The sequence below is a fragment of the Theobroma cacao genome, chromosome 5, assembly GCF_000208745.1.
Source record: "Theobroma cacao cultivar B97-61/B2 chromosome 5, Criollo_cocoa_genome_V2, whole genome shotgun sequence".
NCBI classification, from domain to species: domain Eukaryota; kingdom Viridiplantae; phylum Streptophyta; class Magnoliopsida; order Malvales; family Malvaceae; genus Theobroma; species Theobroma cacao.
Genome location: NC_030854.1, coordinates 30975919 through 30996833, shown reverse-complemented (window position 1 = coordinate 30996833; position 20915 = coordinate 30975919). Strand labels below are relative to the sequence as shown.

At 29.2% G+C, this 20915-nt stretch overlaps 1 protein-coding gene across 2 annotated transcripts; it reads left to right on the top strand.

The window, feature by feature from the left end:
* LOC18507138 (disease resistance protein At4g27190) lies at window positions 7495–20638 on the top strand. 2 transcript variants are annotated; one of them, XM_018122076.1, is made up of 8 exons: window positions 7495–7588; window positions 7774–10335; window positions 13231–13695; window positions 13807–14532; window positions 16767–17579; window positions 17807–18300; window positions 19848–20151; window positions 20313–20638. In XM_018122076.1, exons 2-6 carry the CDS (start codon window positions 7822–7824, stop codon window positions 17870–17872), a joined length of 4584 nt encoding a protein of 1527 aa, XP_017977565.1. In that variant the 5' UTR covers window positions 7495–7588; window positions 7774–7821; the 3' UTR covers window positions 17873–18300; window positions 19848–20151; window positions 20313–20638. The 2 variants fall into 2 exon arrangements, with proteins under 2 accessions (XP_017977565.1, XP_017977566.1); XM_018122077.1 differs by lacking the exons at window positions 17807–18300; window positions 19848–20151; window positions 20313–20638 and having other exon boundaries at window positions 16767–16874; window positions 16966–17113.

Genomic DNA, 20915 nt, shown 5'->3' with positions numbered 1-20915 from the left:
ATAAGAGTATAAAAAAGTAATATTACTAAGTAACGAGATTGAAGTCGAGCTCGACTTGTCACTTGTATAATATAATTTTTTTAATACTAAATTTGAATGGTTGATAAGTTTTTAATAAAATTTTAAATTTTTAATATTATATAAAATTTATGTATATTTTAATATTTTATTTAAATTTTATTTTAAATTCAGACTAAGTTTGCATCAAATTTTTAACATTTTATATAAATTAATAATAATCAAACTTGACACTATATTATCAAGATTACACCCCTACACGTCAAAATAAATAACAACAATTATGGGCAATTGATGAAGTTAATGAACTAAGTAGATGTGAGAGACGGTCCAAAATCATCCATAAATTGTCTTGGATCAATTTTAAAGTGCTCATAAGACTTAATTTACTATTCAAAATCATTCAAAATTTAAAACTTTTAAAATCAATTTTTTAGAATGATTTTCAATTTTAAATACTTACTCGATCTAGATCCAAAAAACTAAACCATAAGATCTATTCTTGAATTGACATAAGATCAATTTTAAACTACATTTTAAAAAATTATAATTATTCTATTAACTTTTTTGTTAATTTATTTTAATTTATTTTGTGGGTTAATAAAAAAACATACATTATAATATTTAAACCTGTAAATTTTTTTAACTTTAAGTGCTAATTGTGAGAGCTTTTAGACTAAAATATCAAAGCGTCATAGGTTTGTAGAATAATAATCCTAAAAACATATGGATTAATATATGAATTATTTTATATACTGGCATTGAAGTTTTTAAATTCCACAATACCATTTGTAAAATTGATATACTTGTTCATTTAGATCTTATATTAATTTATTAATATTTTATAGAATTAAAAAAAATATTAATTTATTAAATGAACAAGTGAAAATTTTATAAACCTGCAGATGATGTTTATAATTTTCATTAATCTCCATGAAGCATTCTAAAAACTTTGTGAAATTAATTACAGAATCTATCCAAATTCTCTTAAAGAGATATCAATGAAAAGTGAAAATTATTCTATTGTCTATTGACTTCAACTATCAGCATGTTGTTTCTATTAAATGATAATCTTTTACATTAATATAATTAGAATATGACTTGTGCATTGTACACAGATTAAATATAAGACATTCATGCATGTTATTCGCGCAAAGCTCATACTTCTACAATGTATATGAACAATTTTAAATCTCTTTCAAAAATACTGTTTAATTTTTTTAAATACTCTCTAAAACTGATATGTAGTTAAACCTTTTAAATATGTTATGGATACTGAAAAAAAATTAAATATTGTCCACTTCTTGCAAATTAATTATAATTTTATTATATAGAAACCGCGTGGTGTTGCTCAACAATTTGACTTATTATGAGATTAAAATGGCATTTTTGGTCGTAATAATGATTCAATAATAAATATAAATAAATAATAGGTTTTTTTTCTTATTTATTTGTCCATTTTGTTTTTAAACCTCTCGATTCTCAAACCTCAAAAATATGTTCTCTATTTTCTTTTTTAACGTTTAATACTATTTCTATGTGTATTTACCTTTTGATGTTAAACTTATGAAATATTCATTTGAAATTTAAAATTTTAATTAATATAAAATTCAAAAGAGTCAAATTTTGTCTCTCAACTTTAGAGATAGTAATGGGTATCCTGTTATAAAGTACTCGCAAGTATTTGATTCAGTTATACAAGATTAAGATACCTCTAATCGGGTTTGGGACAGGTTCAGGTAGAAATTTCAATACTTGTGTTGGGTTCAGGTATCACCCCTTAGATACTCGATTCTCAAACTTGATTATGTTTTTTTTTATTTTATGTAATTAAAAACAAGCTTATATTGTTAATTAAATTAATTCATAAAATTATGATTATTAATTAACTTATAATATCTTTTAATATATATACTCTATGTATTGTGTTAATTTATAACAAATATAATAATAATAATTATTATTTTATATACTTTTAGTATATATACTTTAAATATAAATATTTTACTTTTTATTTTGGATTAACGTTACAAAAATTATAATTCATAAAATTATTAATTATAATATATATACTTAAAGAAAAGCGATGATATTAAAATAATTTTGTAACCTAGTTATTTGTTTTTAATTTCATGTAATTAAAGATAAATCCATGTAGTTAATTAAAATTGTAATGTTGTTGGCTTATTGTAAACTTATAATGCTGTTTAAGTTGTTATTTGAATATTTGTTTTTAGTTATTTAAATTAATATTTAAGATATTTGTTTTTGATTATTTAAATTTAAATTTTATTATTTATGTGTTTTTATAAATCTAATTATTAGTAAATTATATGGAATATGGATGGAAAATATTATTGTATATAAATAAAGGTACAAATTTGAATTCAGGTAATTGGATACTTATGAAGAGCATTTTAATAATTTTTTTACATAATCAAATTTTGAAATTGATTCAAGTAATTAAAAAGTAATGGTTATGTATTAGGATTAAGATTAAGATAATAAATTTTAAAAATATTCGTTAATTGTATGGTTTGAGTGTTCCATTCATTAATTAGGTTTGGGTCTAGGTTTAAATATCTCAAAATTAGTAAATACCCTACCCATCGATATCTCTACTCAACTTCATTAAAATCAAGACAAAAAGTATGGGAACAATGAAATGTATTTTAGAGAAAACAAAAAGCATTGAAATTATTTTTAAGAATGAAAATTTGTTAGCAATTTCTTATATATACAAAACTTTTCATTTGTAATGTTTTATAAAGGTTATATCATTCATCTCAGAATAAGAATAGATAAAAAACTTTCGGACATAACAACATCTCCGGATGTTAGGTATTATTTATCAATTGCGTACTCAATTTGAATACTTATGCAAAGATTTTATTTAAATTTTAGATTTAAATCTCATCATGTATAAATTTAATTTAATTTTTTGTTGATTTGTTTATGATTTATTTTGCAAGATCTATTACTATATTATAAATATAAATGAAAAAAATGTTTGACTTCAAGTATAATTTCTACTTTATAATTAAAAAAGTATCTTACTAAATGAAATTCTTTGATCAAGTAAATCTTTCTTATTCAAGCGTAACGTACAAGTATAAATGTGTGAAAAGAGAAATGTAGGTGGAAACTTAACAAGGCTGCTAAAAATAGCTATATAAATTATTAGCAAGTAGCAACAACTAGCTGTATCCTAGAGGATTACTTGGCCAGAGGACATTCACTCTCTCCGCGTAGACGAAGCTACGTTGGGGTTTCGCCATGCCCAGCAAATTTTCTCAAGTCCAATTGTTTAATATCCCAATATACGTTTTCTTAAAAGAATTGTTTGACTTTGCATGAATACCGATATAGAGATTATCTATAATTTGATCTCCTTTAGGTGAAACTTGATCAGTCTCGGCATTGTGTCCATCTATTGTACAATATTTAAGTCTTCTTATAACAAGTCCTCATTTTCCTTTTGGTATAAGAATGAATTAGCAAGTCTTCGTTCTTTTTTGCGAAACTTGACCCACTGTTTTAAGATTTTATTTTAAAAAAAATTAAAGAAAAGAAAAATTAAATATAATTCTTTAAGGATACATGTGCATATTATTGAGTTAAATATTATTTGAATGTTACTATTTAAGTTTTTATATTTTGTCTTTGGTATAACAAGTTTTCAATTTTTTTTTAAATTTTAGAACAAGTTCTTATATTTTATGTATCACAAGTGTATTGGAGGAAATTGGATGTCCTCTGCTTCTGGTAATGATTTCCAATCCAGCGTATGATCAAATTAAGTAATGGGATTTTAGCAAGAGAGTAGGACCAACAAATCAAAATCAAATTGTTCTTTATTTTTTAGAACATAGAGATTTGAACTACAAATTGAATAGGTTGTATCTTATTTAAAGATTCGAAAACGAAACCTATAAAATCAAATCTCAATCCTTGATAATAAGATTTTAAATTTAAAGTAAACGCATCTACCAGTGAGATGAAATGTGCTAAAAGTTTCTTGCTTTAAATATAACAAAAACTCAAGGAATTCAATATGCTTTTACATTTTTAAATTCATTAGCATTTATGCAAATATTTTTAAAGTACAGAAAATTGCATACATATAAAAATAATCATAAATGAAAGACAATTATATATTAAAAATAATTAATATTATAATTATATATAATGAAAATTTTGTAATATTAATGATTGAAATATTTAAAATGATGATTTAAACATAAAAAAAATGACCATTTTCATCAATAAAAAATTTTCCACTACATTGTACTTTTATAACAGTAGGGGCTGCTATTGATGTTCTTTTTGCCGATTCATGCTTTGGCTGTTGGTTTTCTACTCATTGAAACTGAGCTCGTGGAGCAAGGCAATGTCAGGAATGTGGGGCTTTGTCGAATTTGCAAGGGGTGTCAATTGATGCCCCACTTTTTCCTGGGATTTCGAGCAGTGCAGTGGTTATGTTGATTTGTTTTCTTTTTTACTGATGTTTTTTGAAGTGATCCTGGTTTGGGAAATGGTAGCATGCTGCCAATGGCTTATTGTGCAGCAAAATCGTTTGTAAGTTTACAGTTCTCTTGCCCACACCAATCTTACATTTAATTTAAATTTAAAACAAACATAAATTTAAAGGAAAATCTAATATTTAAGGGTCTATTTGATAATTGTAAAATAATTTATTGAAGAAACATTTTTTATGTGTAAAATATCTCATGGAAAAATTTAATATTTTTTATTATTTGGATAAACTATCAAAAATATTTTTTGTTGTTTGTATTGTTTTATGAAAAATATTTTTCACTATTCATTTTAAAAAAAAAATTATCTTCAAAATGTCATTTGGAAACATTATAATATAAACAAAATAATACCTTACCAATTTAATTAAACTCAATAAATATTATCCAAATACAAAATTACTCAAATTACATACATGTTAAAAAGACCTTATTTTTGAGGGATTATTATAATTAACTAATTTTGAGTATAATCAGTTCTATTGTCAGCTCCTTCTTCATTAACTTCAATAAAGACTTTTGAAAGATTTTAAAGATGAAGTGCTGTGCTAGAGCTCATTCTATTCTTTATTTTTGATTAAATACCCGAATAAGCTTTTGAACTCTCTCAAAGAAATTTAATTCAATCTCTATCTTTTTATTGTGTTCAAATAATTAAACTTTTTAATTTTTTTTTCAAGTTAAATAAGCCCATCTCTTTAACTGTTGACTAAGTTTTCTTAATCAACGGTACATGTGGTACATTTGTACCACGTTATCTGTCACGTGGTATGTTAACATAGTATTTTGATAACAACATCACTACCATGTGACAGATGATATGACATTAAATGTTGTTAATTAAGATTTGTATGCTTATCTTTTTACTTATACACATGTAAAAAAATGATTGGTTAACGATTTAAAAAAAAACCCCTAATTACTTTCTTCTTAATTTGTTGAACAAGCATTATCTTCCTAACCAAACTAAATCATTTGATTTAAGATTTAAGAAAAAGGGAGAACAAATTGAATTCAAAATAATTTAAAGTTTTCAACCTTTGACTTCTCGTATTTACATGCCTTCCAATTATCGTCAGACACTGCTTGACAGCTAATGAATTAATAAAAAGTGAACATAAAGAGAAGAAGTCATATCAAAGGAGAGGATCGGGGTGACGAAGAAGAAGCTCGGGATAAAAAGAAATTGTGTTTTGGACAATGTCTTACGCCATTTCAAGGTGTAAGATAATTTACAAGGTCAATAATTTATTTTTCATTTGACTTCATAAAAAGTTTTATTTTTGAATGTATTTTCACTCAATCAAACACTCAAAATTTTTTTTATAATTGAAAGAAGAGAAACCAATTAATCAAATACTTAAATATAACCAAACACTCAAAATTTTTTTATAATTGAAAGAAGAGAAACCAATTAACCAAATACTTAAATATAACCAAACATTCAAAATTATTAAAATTATTTTTTTAAAAATATTTTCATGCTTTCCAAACGGACCCCAAAACTCGAAAGTCTTGTTTTGACATTATCTGGTCCATAAACTTGGCTTTCACAAGTGCACGTAATTACTTTTGTACAGGAACCTTTAGTCATCAGTGCCGGTCACAAAGAAGGGTCTCTATCACCTTGTGTAACGGCAGAGCCCACTTTTGATTGGAGCGTCCCAATTTTTTTTTATTTGAAGTTCTAATAAAAGGAATCAATACATTGTAACCCAAACACATTAATGTATTAGAATTAAAATTTTTGGAATTAGAGGCCGTCAATTGAAATTTTCTAAAGTGAGAATCATAAAATTCATGAAATTAAAAATAATTAATTTTAATTCTTGTATTCATAAGTTTAAATCAATAATATATCTGTGCATTCGTAATACATATTTTTGTGAAAAGTTAAACGATGAAGCACCAATATTCTAAACTAGTGAGAAATTGCTGGTAATTTGGAATATTAGTGGATTTCTTAAATTAACATTAGAAAAGAAAAGTTCTTTGAAATAATTTTTGTGGAACAAATACTTGATATTGATGATAAACTATTATAATTTTCATAAATTAAATTAAATTAATTGTGAAAAGTTATGCTTGTTTATAAAATAAAAAGTTTTATACATCGAACATCTTTAATTTTTGATAAAAAATTATATTTTGTTTAGAAAGAGTTGTATTATTGAAAAACATATATTTTCGTTAAATGATATAAAAAACTTGTCTGTAGAAATATTTTCACTAAAGATATAAGTAACCTTTAAGAAAGGTTTTTCACCTTTCAAAGTCGATCTTCCCTTTTTGTTCTTATTTTTTTTATTTTCTCAAAATTTCTAACAATTTCTGTGGACTCAAACAAGGTCGTACGCTTCTAGCTAATGTGGAAAAGAAGAATTTATGTAACAGTCGTATGTTTTTGTCCAGGCTGGAAAATGTATTGAAAGTTAAAGGTTTCATCCTTTGCGTGATTGTTTATTGGTGATCCAAAGACAAAGTTTGAGGTTTTCTTTTCTCGTTGAAACTACTACTTCAGACACTTCAACAATTCGAGGAAACTAGGAGTTACCAGTTTGTTTATATTGAGATAATGCATTTGGACAGTTTATATTGAGATATAAACTAGGAGTTCAACAAAGTTTAATGCTCCTGACGGTCCAATCCTTCCTGCACATTTGTTTTATATAATAGAATTAAGATTTATAAATTATAAGAGTAAGTTTTTTTAATGCATTTGGTTCTTGTCATGTCGCATTTAAGTTTTTTTAATGCATTTGGTTCTTGTCATGTTGCATTGACTTGCTGGACGGCTGGTTCGTTGGCCATCACATGTTTTCTCAGCTTCATCCACCCAAAGTAAAACTTTTTTCTTTGTCTTTGTCAAATCTCTCCGGCTTTGTTCTTTTATATAGATATAAAGTGAAAATTCTTAATTTCCCCCTTCATAGGTGAGAGAATTAATTGCTGAACTTATCTTCTCAAGAATCCTTCTCTTCTTCAATCTCATCAGTGAAGGTGAAGAAAGGGAAAATTTCTCATCTTCTGAGGAGGTACGCCACGCAAAACCCTTCCAATTTTAGGCCCTTTGGTTTCCTTTCATGTTTTGATGATGCTTGCTATATAAGACTCTTTTCTTTCTTCTCCTTTCATTGTAATTTTCTTTTCTGGTTTTTCTCCCCTGTTTTTCACTTGTCCTCTTTTTTTGTTTAACCCATAGCTTTTTCTTTTTATTCAGTTTGCTTCTCGCAACTTAGAAAAAAAATTAAAAAAAAAAGAAAACGAAATGGAAATCGTTAGCTCCATTGTCACTAGCGCTGCAGAGTACACGATCTCTACCATCAAAAACCATATCAAATACCTTTGCAATCATGAGAACCAGGTCCGGACCCTCAAGAATCAAGTTGAGAGCCTGAAGGATGCACGAGAAAGAGTACAGCATTCGGTTGATGCTGCTATGGGAAATGGGGAGGAGATTGAACACGATGTCGACAAGTGGCTGACTACCGTCAATAAGAAGATCTCTGAAGAAGTAGAGAAAGTAATACAGGATGAAGAAAAAGCAAAGAAAAAGTGTTTCCTTGGCTTGTGTCCTAGTTTCTGGACACGTTACAAGCTTAGCATGGAAGCCGAAAAGGAGGCGAAGGCTGTCGCTGAGCTACTCAAACAGAGCAAATTTGACAAGGTTTCGTATCGTGCAGCTCCACAAGGTATCATGGTCGCATGTGTTAAAGGTTTTGAAGCATTCGAGTCAAGAACGATGGTTTTCAATGGAATCATGGAGGCACTGAAAGATCCAAGTATCAACATTATAGGGGTGCACGGGATGGGTGGCGTAGGCAAGACCTCGCTAGTCAAAGAAGTTGCTAGTCAAGTCAAGGAGGGCAAGTTAATTGATTCCGTAGTTATAGTAACTGTAACTCAGACCCTTGATGTTGAGAAAATTCAAAACCAAGTTGCAGACTTATTGCGTTTAAAATTTGAGGAACAGAGTAGGGTTGGAAGGGCACTTAGACTACGAGAAAGATTGCAGAAAGAGAAGAAGATTCTTGTTGTTTTGGATGATATTTGGGAAAGATTAGATCTCGAGGAAGTTGGGATTCCTTTTGGAAATGAACATGAGGGATGCAAGATACTGCTGACGTCTAGGGATCTCAATGTTTTATCAAGTGGGATGGGTACACAGAAAAATTTTGCAGTTAGCCTTTTAAATGAAGAAGAAGCCTGGGACCTGTTTAAAAAGATGGCTGGTGACTATGTTGAAAGTTGTGATCTGCAGCCTACAGCTATGGAGGTAGCAAAGAAATGTGCGGGACTGCCGATCGCCATCGCAACAGTTGCAAGGGCTTTGAGAAACAAACGTTTGTTTGAATGGAAGAATGCTTTGCGTGAACTAAGGACGCCTTCATCAACAAGCTTCACCGAGATAACAGAGGATGTATATTCACCTATAGAGTTGAGCTACAATTATTTAGAAAATGAGAAAGTTAAGTTGACTTTCTTGCTTTCTAGTTTAATGGGTCATGATGGTTTCGTTGAATACTTGTTGCATTACATCATGGGTTTGGGTTTCTTTCATGGTGTCAACACAATAGAAGAAGCAAGATACAAAATATTGACAGTGGTGAGTAAGCTCAAAGCCTCTTGTTTGTTGCTTGATAGTTATAACGATGAACGGTTTGATATCCATGATGTTGTTCGGGATGTTGCTATATCAATTGCATCAAGGGACAACCGTATGTTTGTGTTAAGAGATGGTGATGTGCTAAAAGAGTGGCCTGATCAGGAGATAATGAAAAATTGCAGTGTGATTTTTTTAAGTTCTCCTAATATCAGTGAGCTTCCTGATGAGTTGGAGTGTTCACATCTTTCCTTCTTCTTTATGAACAATGAAGGTTCAGTGAATATTCCAGCCAACTTCTTCAGGGGAACAGAAAGACTCAAAGTCCTACATTTGGCTAGAATGCAGTTTCAATCTCTACCTGTGTCAATTAATCTCCTAACAAACCTTCAGACGTTGCGTTTAAATGGATGTGCACTGGAAGACATAACCATTATTGGAAAGCTCAAGAAATTAGAAATCCTTAGCCTTGCAGGCTCAGATATTAAAGCGCTACCCAGGGAGATAGCACAATTGACTCGGTTAAGTTTGTTAGATTTGAGGCATTGCACTGAACTCAAAATCATCCCACCAGATATCTTATCCAATTTGTCCAAATTAGAAGAATTAATTTTGGAAGATAGCTTTGTTCAATGGGAAGATGAAGTACTTGGTAGTGACAGAAGAAATGCTAGCCTTGAGGAATTGAAGCATTTGTCTCATCTAACCACTTTGTATGCTTATATTCCGAATGCCCAAATAATTCCCGAATGCCTGTTCAGTGAGACATTGGACAGATACAAGATTTTTATAGGTAATGGTGCATGGAAGAGGTTCGCCAAGTATGAATGCTCAAGAACACTGAGATTCAACTTAGATACAAGCATTTACTTGGATCATGGGGTGAAAATATTGTTGAAGAAGACAGAAGATTTATATCTAGATCAACTTAAGGGTATCAAGAATGTAGTTGCTGAGTTGCATAATGGTGAAGATTTTCCACATTTAAAGAAACTTCACATTCAAAATGGTTTGGAAGTGCAGTATATAGCAACGGAGAATACTCAGTTTTCTCAGTTACAGTCCATGACACTCCAAGATCTGCCACAGCTTATTGGCTTTAGCTCTGAAGAGAAGACGAGTTCCACCTCCCAGCAGGAGCAGGGGAATACAAGCACCAAGCCACTTTTCAATAAACAGGTATTTATTTATTTATGGAGCAGTCAATGGCTTAATTATATTTAGGTTTCGCTTCCCATTTCATTTTCCAAGTTTAGCTTTTATTCGTATTTGGTAAACGACATCAACAGTATTCTCCTTTAAACCCTAGTTCCTACTTTCTTATTTATTTTGTTAAGCCTCTTTCACTACAACAAATTTAAATTTTAATCCCATTACTTTAGGAGACATATTTTTTTGTATAATAAAATTTTAAAGAGTGTAGTCATTTTAACTTTTAATTTCACTTTTTTCATACATTTAGTAGCAATATAAAAAAGTACAACTTTTAATAGTGTATGCAATTTGTATGTTTACATTTTATTTATAATGTATCAAAAAAATTTTATAGTGAAATTAGATCTATAAAAATATTTTAAAAGGTACAAAAAAATATTATTAAAAATATTTTTAGTAATATATTTTAAAAATATGTTGTCTTAAATTAAAATATTATAGTGTTTAATCTATTTTAGAAATTCTCTCCTTCACCTTAATGTGTTGTCTCCATAATCCTTCTATATTCAATATGTCCTGTGTACATTTTAGAATAATTATTTGTCTTTGGCTAATAACTTTTTTTTTATTTATTTTCTTATTTTTTTGTTTAAAATTTAATCTGTTAAAACATACGGGAAATAACCCCATTACATGAAAGCAAGCTATGTTTAATAGACTAACATATAAGCATAGAACCATACCTTTTACAGGAGACATTAAGTGAAAAACACAAACTCTTAAGAATCTTAACTCCCACCCTTTGTTCTGGAAATCGTCATTGCTGCCAGTCAAAACAGCATCGCGTGAAGAAACCAATAACAAATTGATAATTTTTATTGACAAGGAAGTCCTTATTAATTGAAACTTTCCATAGTTGATAATTTTTCTGTCAAATTAAATATTACCTAATTTTTAATTTATTAATTTTTGAGTACCTCGAAATATGTATTTATTTATTGTAATTTTCATTAAAATAAAATACTACCTAATTATTTATTTATTTCTTATTGATATCAAATTCCTCATTAAAGTGAAATTTCTTTTTTAAGTAATGATTTATAGTTTATTAGTATCACTTAAAAATTGACTAAATTAATCATACTTTTTTTACAAGCTGCCCTATCTTGTCTGTGAAGCTCAAGCTAGCTATTATATGCGCTTGAAAATTGTTAAATGCTAAGGATCAAACTCTCATGGTGGCTATTGATTTTTTGACTCTTGCATCCATAGAGAGTGATTTTATTTTTCATAGTTTTGATTATTAGCTAGGGGAATGTGAAGAGCATGATTTTTATTACATTAAAGCATGTATAAGTTAATTTAGATTTTGTTTGGTTAACACTTTTGCTATTTTCTATTTCCTTTTAGAAGAACAAAACATGTTTGGATACTAAAGCAAATAAAATTTTTTGAGGATTATACACAAAAAAAAATGTTTTCGTAACCAACTGTGTTATTATTGTTTTAACTAATTTTATGATATTACATTTCATTGTTTGCCTTCAATTTATAAATATTCTTCAAAAGTGTAAAGCAAGTATTAACAGTACCAACCAAATGGGTTACAATAACTTCTACATCTAACTAAGAATACATAGTGACCTGCAAATATGAAGTGATTTTACTTGATTAATAGATGATCTTTTCCCTTGCATTAACGGGTAGTCCAAGAAGTTAAGGTGTAAACCACTTTTTATTTATTTGTGTTCTTTTTTGTTAAATTTTATGATATCTCGATACTTATAATTTTTGTCATGGATGGTTAGAATAACAAATAAAGATTATAATTTTAGAAGAACCTGTCAAAACATAAAATTTTGCAAAGAAAGTCAATAAGTTAAATGTAGTTTCTTTGATTTTGTTGTATTACTAATATGATAATTAATTAATAATAGTTTTTTCCTCATTAAATGATAATAATAACAATAAATATATAATATGTAATAATAAATATGTCCTAATGTAATTAAAATAAACATAATAAAGTAAAACATTTGTATCATAAATAAATTAACTAAATGTAATCTTTAGGTTTATATCTTATTGATGTAACTAATGTTCTACTGCATACTTTTTTTTTCCTATTCTAGGTAAGACTTTTACAAATACCTGGACTCTGAATTGAATTAATGTCTTAGACTTAAAAGTTATAATGCCAAATGTTTATTATCTAATATATAACAAGTAATAAAATAAGCATCCGAGTATTTTGTTCATTGATTAAGACATGATCTTCCTACTTAAAGAGTATGAATTCAAATCTCCTTCCCCTAAAAAAAGTAACAAAATAAAATGAGATCACTTTTATATATTTTGATCAAATTAGATAAAAGACTTGTTCTTTTCCCTCTTTTTTCTCCTTTTTTGTTTTGTTTTGTGTGAAAGTGAGCTTTCTTATTATCTAATATCTTAGGATAGTAATTGATTTTTTCACAGAAGTGTCATTTTTAAGAAAACATAAAGCAAAACATGAGATCGACAAAATTCAATAAATTTATAATTTTGGCCTTTTTCATTTTTATATTCTTCTGCCTTTTATGGACAAATAATTTGAGCGTATATAGCTTGAACAAACGGCAATGCTTTTATGTTTTTTTAATTTCATTATTAGTTAAAGTTATAATTCCAATCTCATGACAGTCTATGAAAAAAAACTTAATTAATACATTAATTTTATTATAAACATCAAACTTTTTATTTTTTGGAAATTAAACATCAAACTTTTTATTAAGAGAGAAAAGGAAATAAAATTTTGCGTTTCATAAATTATGAGGGGTATTTAGATCATTCAATTTTAGGACTTTTGGACTTCACATTTTAAGATATACACATATATTCTCTAGAGTTTTAAGGAAAAAGAATTGTACATATGTGCAGATTGTGTTCCCTCAATTGACAAGCTTGCGATTGTCCTCAATTAAGACCCAAAGGATATGGCACAACCAGCTTTCAGAGACTTATTGTTTTTGCCTTCCGAATTTGAAGACCATCATCATTGAGGGCTGTCATTACTTACAACATCTGTTATTTCCCTCTGTTGCTAGAAATCTGGTACACCTTGAACAGTTGGAGATGGTAAATTGCAAGTGCTTAAGAGAGATAATATTTACAGGGGAAATAACAGAACAACAGGAAGATTTGATTTGCTTCCCTCAATTAAACTCCCTAAAAATAAAGAATCTTCCGAATCTCATCAAATGTTGTTCAGGAAATTATAATATTGGGTTCCCATCACTAAAAGTGCTGCAGATTGAGCATTGCCCTAAATTACAAGAATTTATTAGTGAAACTAAAATGGAGGGGAAATATGAGTCCAGTATACAAGCTCTCTTCAATGAAAAGGTGAATTAGTCTCTCACTCTTATTGCTCTCTCTTGTTTTCCTTTATTTTTTTGCCTTAGTTTCATGAATTAACTCTAGTTAACTTTTTACTCATTGGCACGAATTATATAGGCTGCAGTTCCCAGATTGGAAAGGATGACACTTTCCCACTTGAGAAATGTGAAGAAGATGTTTCATGACCAACTTCTAGCAGGTTCCTTTGGCAAATTAGAAGAAATGAATGTTGAATGCTGTGATGAGTTATTGGCTCTTTTTCCATCTAATGTGTTCGGAGTACTTCAAAGCCTAAAAACACTTAGAGTGGAGAGATGTGATTCACTAGAACAGATGTTTGAGGTTGGGGTTGGAGGGTTAAATATCAAAGAAACACATGCTGTAGATTCTCAACTAATGGAATTGTATATTTATAATCTACCAAAACTGAAGCATGTTTGGAATAAAGATCCCCAAGGAAGTCTTACCTTTCGAAATCTGCGAAAGGTAAGGGTTATGAGTTGTGAGAGTCTGAAAAATCTATTTCCTGCATCAATAGCCAAAGATCTTCCCCAAATCGAAGATCTAACAATAAGTAGTTGTGGGGTGGAGGAGATTGTATCCGCAGGGGAAGGATTGGAGCAGCCGGTTAGGTTTAAGTTTCCTCAAATGTCTTCCCTGCAGCTTACACGCCTAAGAAAGCTCAAATGTTTCTATCCAGGGCAACGTACGATAGTCTGGCCCATGTTTAAAAAATTGACAACAGATTGTTCTACTTTAATAAAGATGCTAGCTTCAGAACGTCTGAGAATCCATGACGAGCTGGAATTCACAAAAGGACAATCACTTTTCTTGGATGAAGAGGTATGATTCTGAACTTTCACTATTTCCTTTAAAAAAACCTGAAACACGGTCACATGCATGACATATCGATATTTATCACTGATACATAATTTTGAAATTTGAAGTATAATTTAGTAAATCTTTTAATTTATCATCAACTAATAATAATATAATAAATTAAGAAGCATATGTATTAAATGAAATAAATTCAGTTTTAACAGAATATATATCTAGCTCCATCATTAATTTCAATTTTAACTTATAAAAACATTAAATTTGTAATGAAAAACGTTTTTTACTACCAATAATGCAAAAGGTTTGATTCTTGAAATATAGAATTTAAAGTACACATAAGTGAATTTTTACTGTATCCTATTTAAATTTTTTGGACATTTTTTTTATATCAATCACACTCCCTTTTAAGATTTTCATTACACACTTATTTTAATTAAGCTCTTTTTCATTCCAGGGGACTGCCCCTGGTCTTGTCAATATTCCCTTGATAAATTCTTATCTCTCACCTCCGTTGGATTTTCTATATTTTCTGGTTGAACGAAACCTTCCCAAATTCCTACATTATTTAAAAATACTGCATATGAATGGTCTCTCCACTCTTAAAAATCAGTTTTCTCATCAAACTTGAAAACTAGAAGCTACACGTATGGTATATATGCAGGCATGGCAACAAAACTCACAGCAACAAGTAAAGCCTTATCACATAAAAGTCATTCACATCCGAATACAAGTTCAATAACTCAATAGAAACAAGACGCATAGGCAACAACGAAAGAAAATGTAATTTTAACCACTTAACAAAAAAAAAATCTTATCATACGTTTTATCTTACACACAACAAACATAATATATATGATAAAAATCGTCTTATCCTACTCTTAATATTTGCACAAACCAAACAGAAAGAGAAGATAGTATTATTTAATGTAATTCATTTCCTTGTCTTTATCTTATACTCTTCCCTTCTTTTGTCTTAGTCCTTCAACTTTTAGTGAGATTAAATTTTTTTTATTTTGATTTATCTTACATTAAATTTTTAAATTTTAAATTTTTTCTAGTATAGATTTGGAATGCGTTCTAGTACAAAAAAGCAAAAGAAAAATAATCAAGAAACATAAATTTTATCGTATATTCCTTCCTTTCCTTTTTCTTTGTCTCTCTTTGACTTTCAAGAAGAGTAAGACGAAAACTTTTTACTTTGATTTATTTTATATTAAAATTTGAAAAAAAAATTATAATGCAGATCTATATTATAAAAATTTAAACATCCAGATGTTAAAATTTTTTTAATATGAAAAAGTAAAATAAATCATAAAAAATACGTTTGCAATATGAAAAAAAATAAGAGTATTAAGTGTCAAAGAAAGATAAACTTCGTTTTGGGATATCTAAAAAAAGTAACAAAGAAAAAGGAAGGAGAGAGTACTATTCCATACTATGAACTAGGTAATAACTAGTTTACTTAATTGCTTTTCACAAAAAAAAAAAAACTAGTTTAATTACTTAAATTTCTCTCTTGATGCTATCTTTACTAAATAGCAGCTTGGCCGTGTTACCTAAATAGATTATCATATATCTTTTACACTCATCTTTCTGACAACAACTTTTTGTTTTTTGGGCAATTGGAAGCTCATTAAGTCTTGTGCTACACAAAACTTGTGTTACATCACGATATCATTTGACATTTTATTTATATTTTTCTGGTTAAAAATTTCTTTCCTTGCATAAAGAATTACTGTATTTGGCATTATCTATTTAAAAGTTTCTTCAAATGAATGCCCAAAGCACAATTTGATCATTTAATTTTTTATTTGAAAGATCTATATATTCATAAATTTAGATCATCTATTACATCTATAGGAAGATTATCTCTACTGTCATTATGCATCCTAAACATAGTAGCATGGTATGTACGGAAAAAAATTACAAATTTTTTGTTTTGATAAAAAAAATTAATTAGCTCACATGATGAAATTTTTGGCGTTTGAAAGTCTCAAATTATTTTTAACAGAATAAAATTAGTCCAAGCAATGGAAAAGTTAATGGGTTGAGTAGACCATTAACTCGAACTTGTATAGCTTTTACCTTTTTCTTTTATGCATATTTGTGCATATATCTGTGTCCGTTGCGTGACCAAGAATAACGTTTTTTTCTTTTGACCTTGTTGGGCAACAATTTTTTTGAAAGGCATTGTAGAGCAACATTGACTCTGATTTTTTCTTATTTGATTGGTTTGCTAGGTCATTCCCAAATTAGAGGAATTGAGCTTATCAAATATTGATGACATTGCAACGATAAGTGATGGCCAGTTTCCTACTGACTTGTTTCACCATATTAAAGTTTTTGAGGTGAATAACTCCAATTTTCCATTTTGTTTGGTCCAAAAATTTCACAATCTTGAAAATCTGAAGTTCTCTAATTGTGACTTCAAAAGTCTAGTCTCTTGTGAAGGAGATGTTGCGGAAAAGCCTGATGCTGGGATTCTCTCACGAATTAGAAAATTAAAATTGAATTCTTGCAAAAATCTTACATATATATGGAAGAAAGATTCAGAGCTGGGCCACATTCTTGCTAATCTGGAAACTCTAGAAGTTGTGTGCTGCGATGATTTGATAAATTTTGGACCCTCCTCAGCATCTTTCCGAAATCTCACAACACTTGAAGTGGGAAGATGCAACGAGATGAAAAACTTAGGTACACCTTCAGTAGTCCAGAGTCTGGTACAACTAACAAAAATGACGATACAACACTGCGACAGGATGACAGAAGTAGTTGCAACCGATGGCGATGAGAATGAGATCACTTTCAGCAAGTTGAAATATTTAGAACTCTATCATTTACAGAGCCTCGCAAGCTTTTGTCCAGGAAATCACACCTTCAAGTTTCCATCCTTGGAAGACTTAATTGTGAGTAATTGTTATAGCTTAAAGGTTTTTTCTCAAGGAGTTTTAAGCACCCCAAAATTAGAGAGAGTAAAAGAATCGTGTTATGGTGACAAAGGGCGTTGGGCTGGTGACCTTAATACCACCATACAACAGTTGTACACTGAAAAGGTATGAGTTAATTCATGACACTCCGATCCTGCTACAATTTATTTTGCAAACTACAGCTCAATTTTATTTTTTGATTGAAATATTGCCTTCTTTCATTGTTTTAGAAATTAAAAGGTATTAGTTCAATGATTGAAGAAGAAAGTTTATTTTTATTATTTGTACTTGTAATTAAATAATAATGTTATGTTTTATCATATATAATTAGTGCAATATATCTGGTTTGTTAGGTTGGATGCTATGGCCTATTCCGTTTGAAATTTTCAGACGCATTTCCCGAGTTGATGGAAATATGAAATAGGAACCCTCAAGAAATTTTGCACTTCAAAAACCTTGAACATCTGAAAGTTTGTAATTGTAGCAGCTTGAAATACATTTTTACCCCCTCTATGGCTTTGAGCCTCCGGCAATTATTCACATTAGAAGTAAAAGAATGTCCCTCGATGGAAGCAGTCATCATGGAACAGGGAGTTGAGGAGGAAGCAACGACAGATAAGTTAACATTCCCCCAGTTCTACTTCATAAAAATTGAGTCATGTTCCAACTTGACGAGTTTTTATTTGGGAAGTCGAGCTCTTAAATTTCCAGGGCTGGGCACAATTAGGATAGTGGTCCAAGAATGACTACATTTGCTGCTTCTTCATATTCAAGAGACAAGGAGAAAGAGACGGGTGGTGATGGAAGTGAAAAATGGGATATTACTTCAACTTTTTTCGGCGATAAGGTCAGTTTGTTAGTTAAGATTCATTTTCATATTTTTGCAAGATTTTATTTCCTTTTTTCTTTATGTATGTTCCTCACTTAAGTAATATGGAACAATATATTTATCATTGAGTTAAATATTTAGATTTCTTTTTTTAGTTTGATCAACTTTATCGCATGGTAACAAAAAAAAAAAAGAGTTAGATAATGTTAAATGTGACTGAATAAAAAAAAAAGATAGTGTTAACTGTGATATTATTAATATACAGAGAAATGACTACAAGTACCAACTACCTTTATCTCGTTTCCTTTATCTATTTTTTTTAAATGTTTCTTTCCTTGTGCAATCATCTAAATTTTTTTTTAATATTTTAATGCCTTACGACACTTCTTTAACTTTTTGACATTAAAAAATTGAATAAAAATATTATAAAAAGGAAAATTTATTATAAAATATATTAAAATTAAAAATTGTCTACTAGAGATAATAAAAGATAAGATATTAGAAGTGTTCAAGCATCGAGCTGTCCGCCTTGAATTTGTTCTGATTATGTTTGGGCTTATGCATATATTTTTAAGCTCAACTTTGACAGGAATTGACCCAATTAAATTATTTTTTATGAAATAATATATTTTATTTAATTTTAATTTTTAAATATAATTAAAATATTACAATTATAAAATAAAAATGAATTATTCTAATAATAAAATAATAATTAAATGAATAAATTGAATCAAGTTTCAGATTGACTTTTAGAATGGGAGGCTCAATAGGTTTGGTTCGACTCATGGACACTGCTATCAACTATAGAGAAAGTATTACTTATGGTGAATAGGGTAAGATAATGATCATCATATCTCATATTTTTTATTTACTTTAAAAGGAAGGATTAGAGTGTAAATATTGGATGAGTCAACCTCCTAAGCAATAGTATAGATAAGATTCGGATAAGTATTGTACATTTCCTATTTTTACCTTTAAAAGTTACATACTGAAGCTAATGGTAATGTGTCACATCCCATTGTCTAATTGGCAAGTCCAAAATGTCACAGTTTTTCTTTTTTCTTCTTTTCCCTTTATTTCTTCCTTTTCTTTGTTTTTTCTTTCTCTTTTTAGGTCAAATTCAAAGTAGTTCTTTTTTTTTCATTTTCTTTTCTTGTTTATGTAAATAATAGGTTAATAGTTTTTTATATATATATTGATCTTGTTTTTGCTCTTTTATATATATATATATATATATATATATATATATATATATTTCTGTTATTACTTTTTAATGTTATTGTTTGACTATCATCCCTTGTCGTTAACATGCCCATTCTCTGAAATCATTGTTTTCAGTTTTTTTTTAAAGAAATAAACTATGAGAATTATGTTTGCAGGTTGTGTGTCCCAAATTGTACAAATTGAATCTGTCCTCAATTAACGTTAAAAAGATATGACATATCCAACAATTAGCATCCTCTTTTCATGTTCACAATTTGGAATGGATTAAGATAAAGGGTTGTCACAATTTGAAATACCTGTTTCCATCTTTCATGGTAAAAACATTTTGTGCAACTCCGTAGGCTTTCGATTGTGGACTGTAAGGCCACGGAAGAAGTAATCTTCATGGAAGGAATGACAGAAGAAGAATCAATGAGCAAGATGTTGTTCACCACTCCAAAATTCCTAAAGCTCGAAGACCTTCCTAAACTCAGAAGATTCTGCTATGAAACTGATAATGAATTCCCCTCCTTGAGAAGTCTAGTCCTAACAAACTGTCATGTATTGAAGACATTCGTCTTTAAATCTGTAATTGACGAAGTTGGGGATGAACCTTAAATTCATCAGAATGCACAAGGAAATAACTCGGCTCTCTTCATTGAAAAGGTGATTTCTTCTCTTGTTTTCCCTTTACCATTCTTTTCTGCACGAATTCTGCTTTTGTTTGTGGCTTTTCTTTCATCTGTTAATTTCACTATAACACATTGTTAAGGTTTTTTTCTTCTTTCCTATTTCATTTATTAATCCGATTAAATGAATCTTTTTAGGTGGTCTTCCCTAAGCTAGAGAAGTTGACAATCAAAGCTATAAGGGACTGTAGAAAGATATGGCAGGGTCAACTCTCGATGAACTCATTTTGCAAACTAAATAATATATGGGTTGGAGACTGTAAAGCACTCCTAAATATCTTCCCGTTTAATGTGATGGAAAGACTCCAGGAACTAGACAAGTTGCAGATTGTGAATTGTGATTCATTAGCCATAAGAACTTATTGCTAATCAATCACATGCAGCAATAGCTACTCGATCAATTGTGGTGGAAACAGATACTACATTTGTGTTTCCCAGAGTGATATACTTTCAACTTGATAAATTGTCCAAATTGAAAAGTTTTTACTTTAAAATACATGCTACAGAATGGTCATCGTTGAAAAAAATGGAGGTGACTCAATGCCACAAAGTATAGATATTTGCTAAAAAATGTACTTGCTTCGGAGAAACACATACAGAGAGTCTGGTTGAAATCTGAAATCAACAACCCTTGTTTCAAATCAATGAGGTATGAACGCAAAACTTATAAAACTTTTTTGTCTTTTATAATTTAACCAATTAAAACTCTTTGTTTTTGTTTAACACACATGTTAATCATTC

Bases quoted from the DNA above. Each gene is read 5' to 3' on its own strand.
- LOC18507138 (XM_018122076.1), top strand. From the start codon at position 7,822: ATGGAAATCGTTAGCTCCATTGTCACTAGCGCTGCAGAGTACACGATC. The intron at 14,533-16,766 runs GTATGATTCTGA...TTGGTTTGCTAG, and splicing joins CACTTTTCTTGGATGAAGAG to GTCATTCCCAAATTAGAGGA. The intron at 17,580-17,806 runs GTATGAGTTAAT...CTGGTTTGTTAG, and splicing joins AACAGTTGTACACTGAAAAG to GTTGGATGCTATGGCCTATT.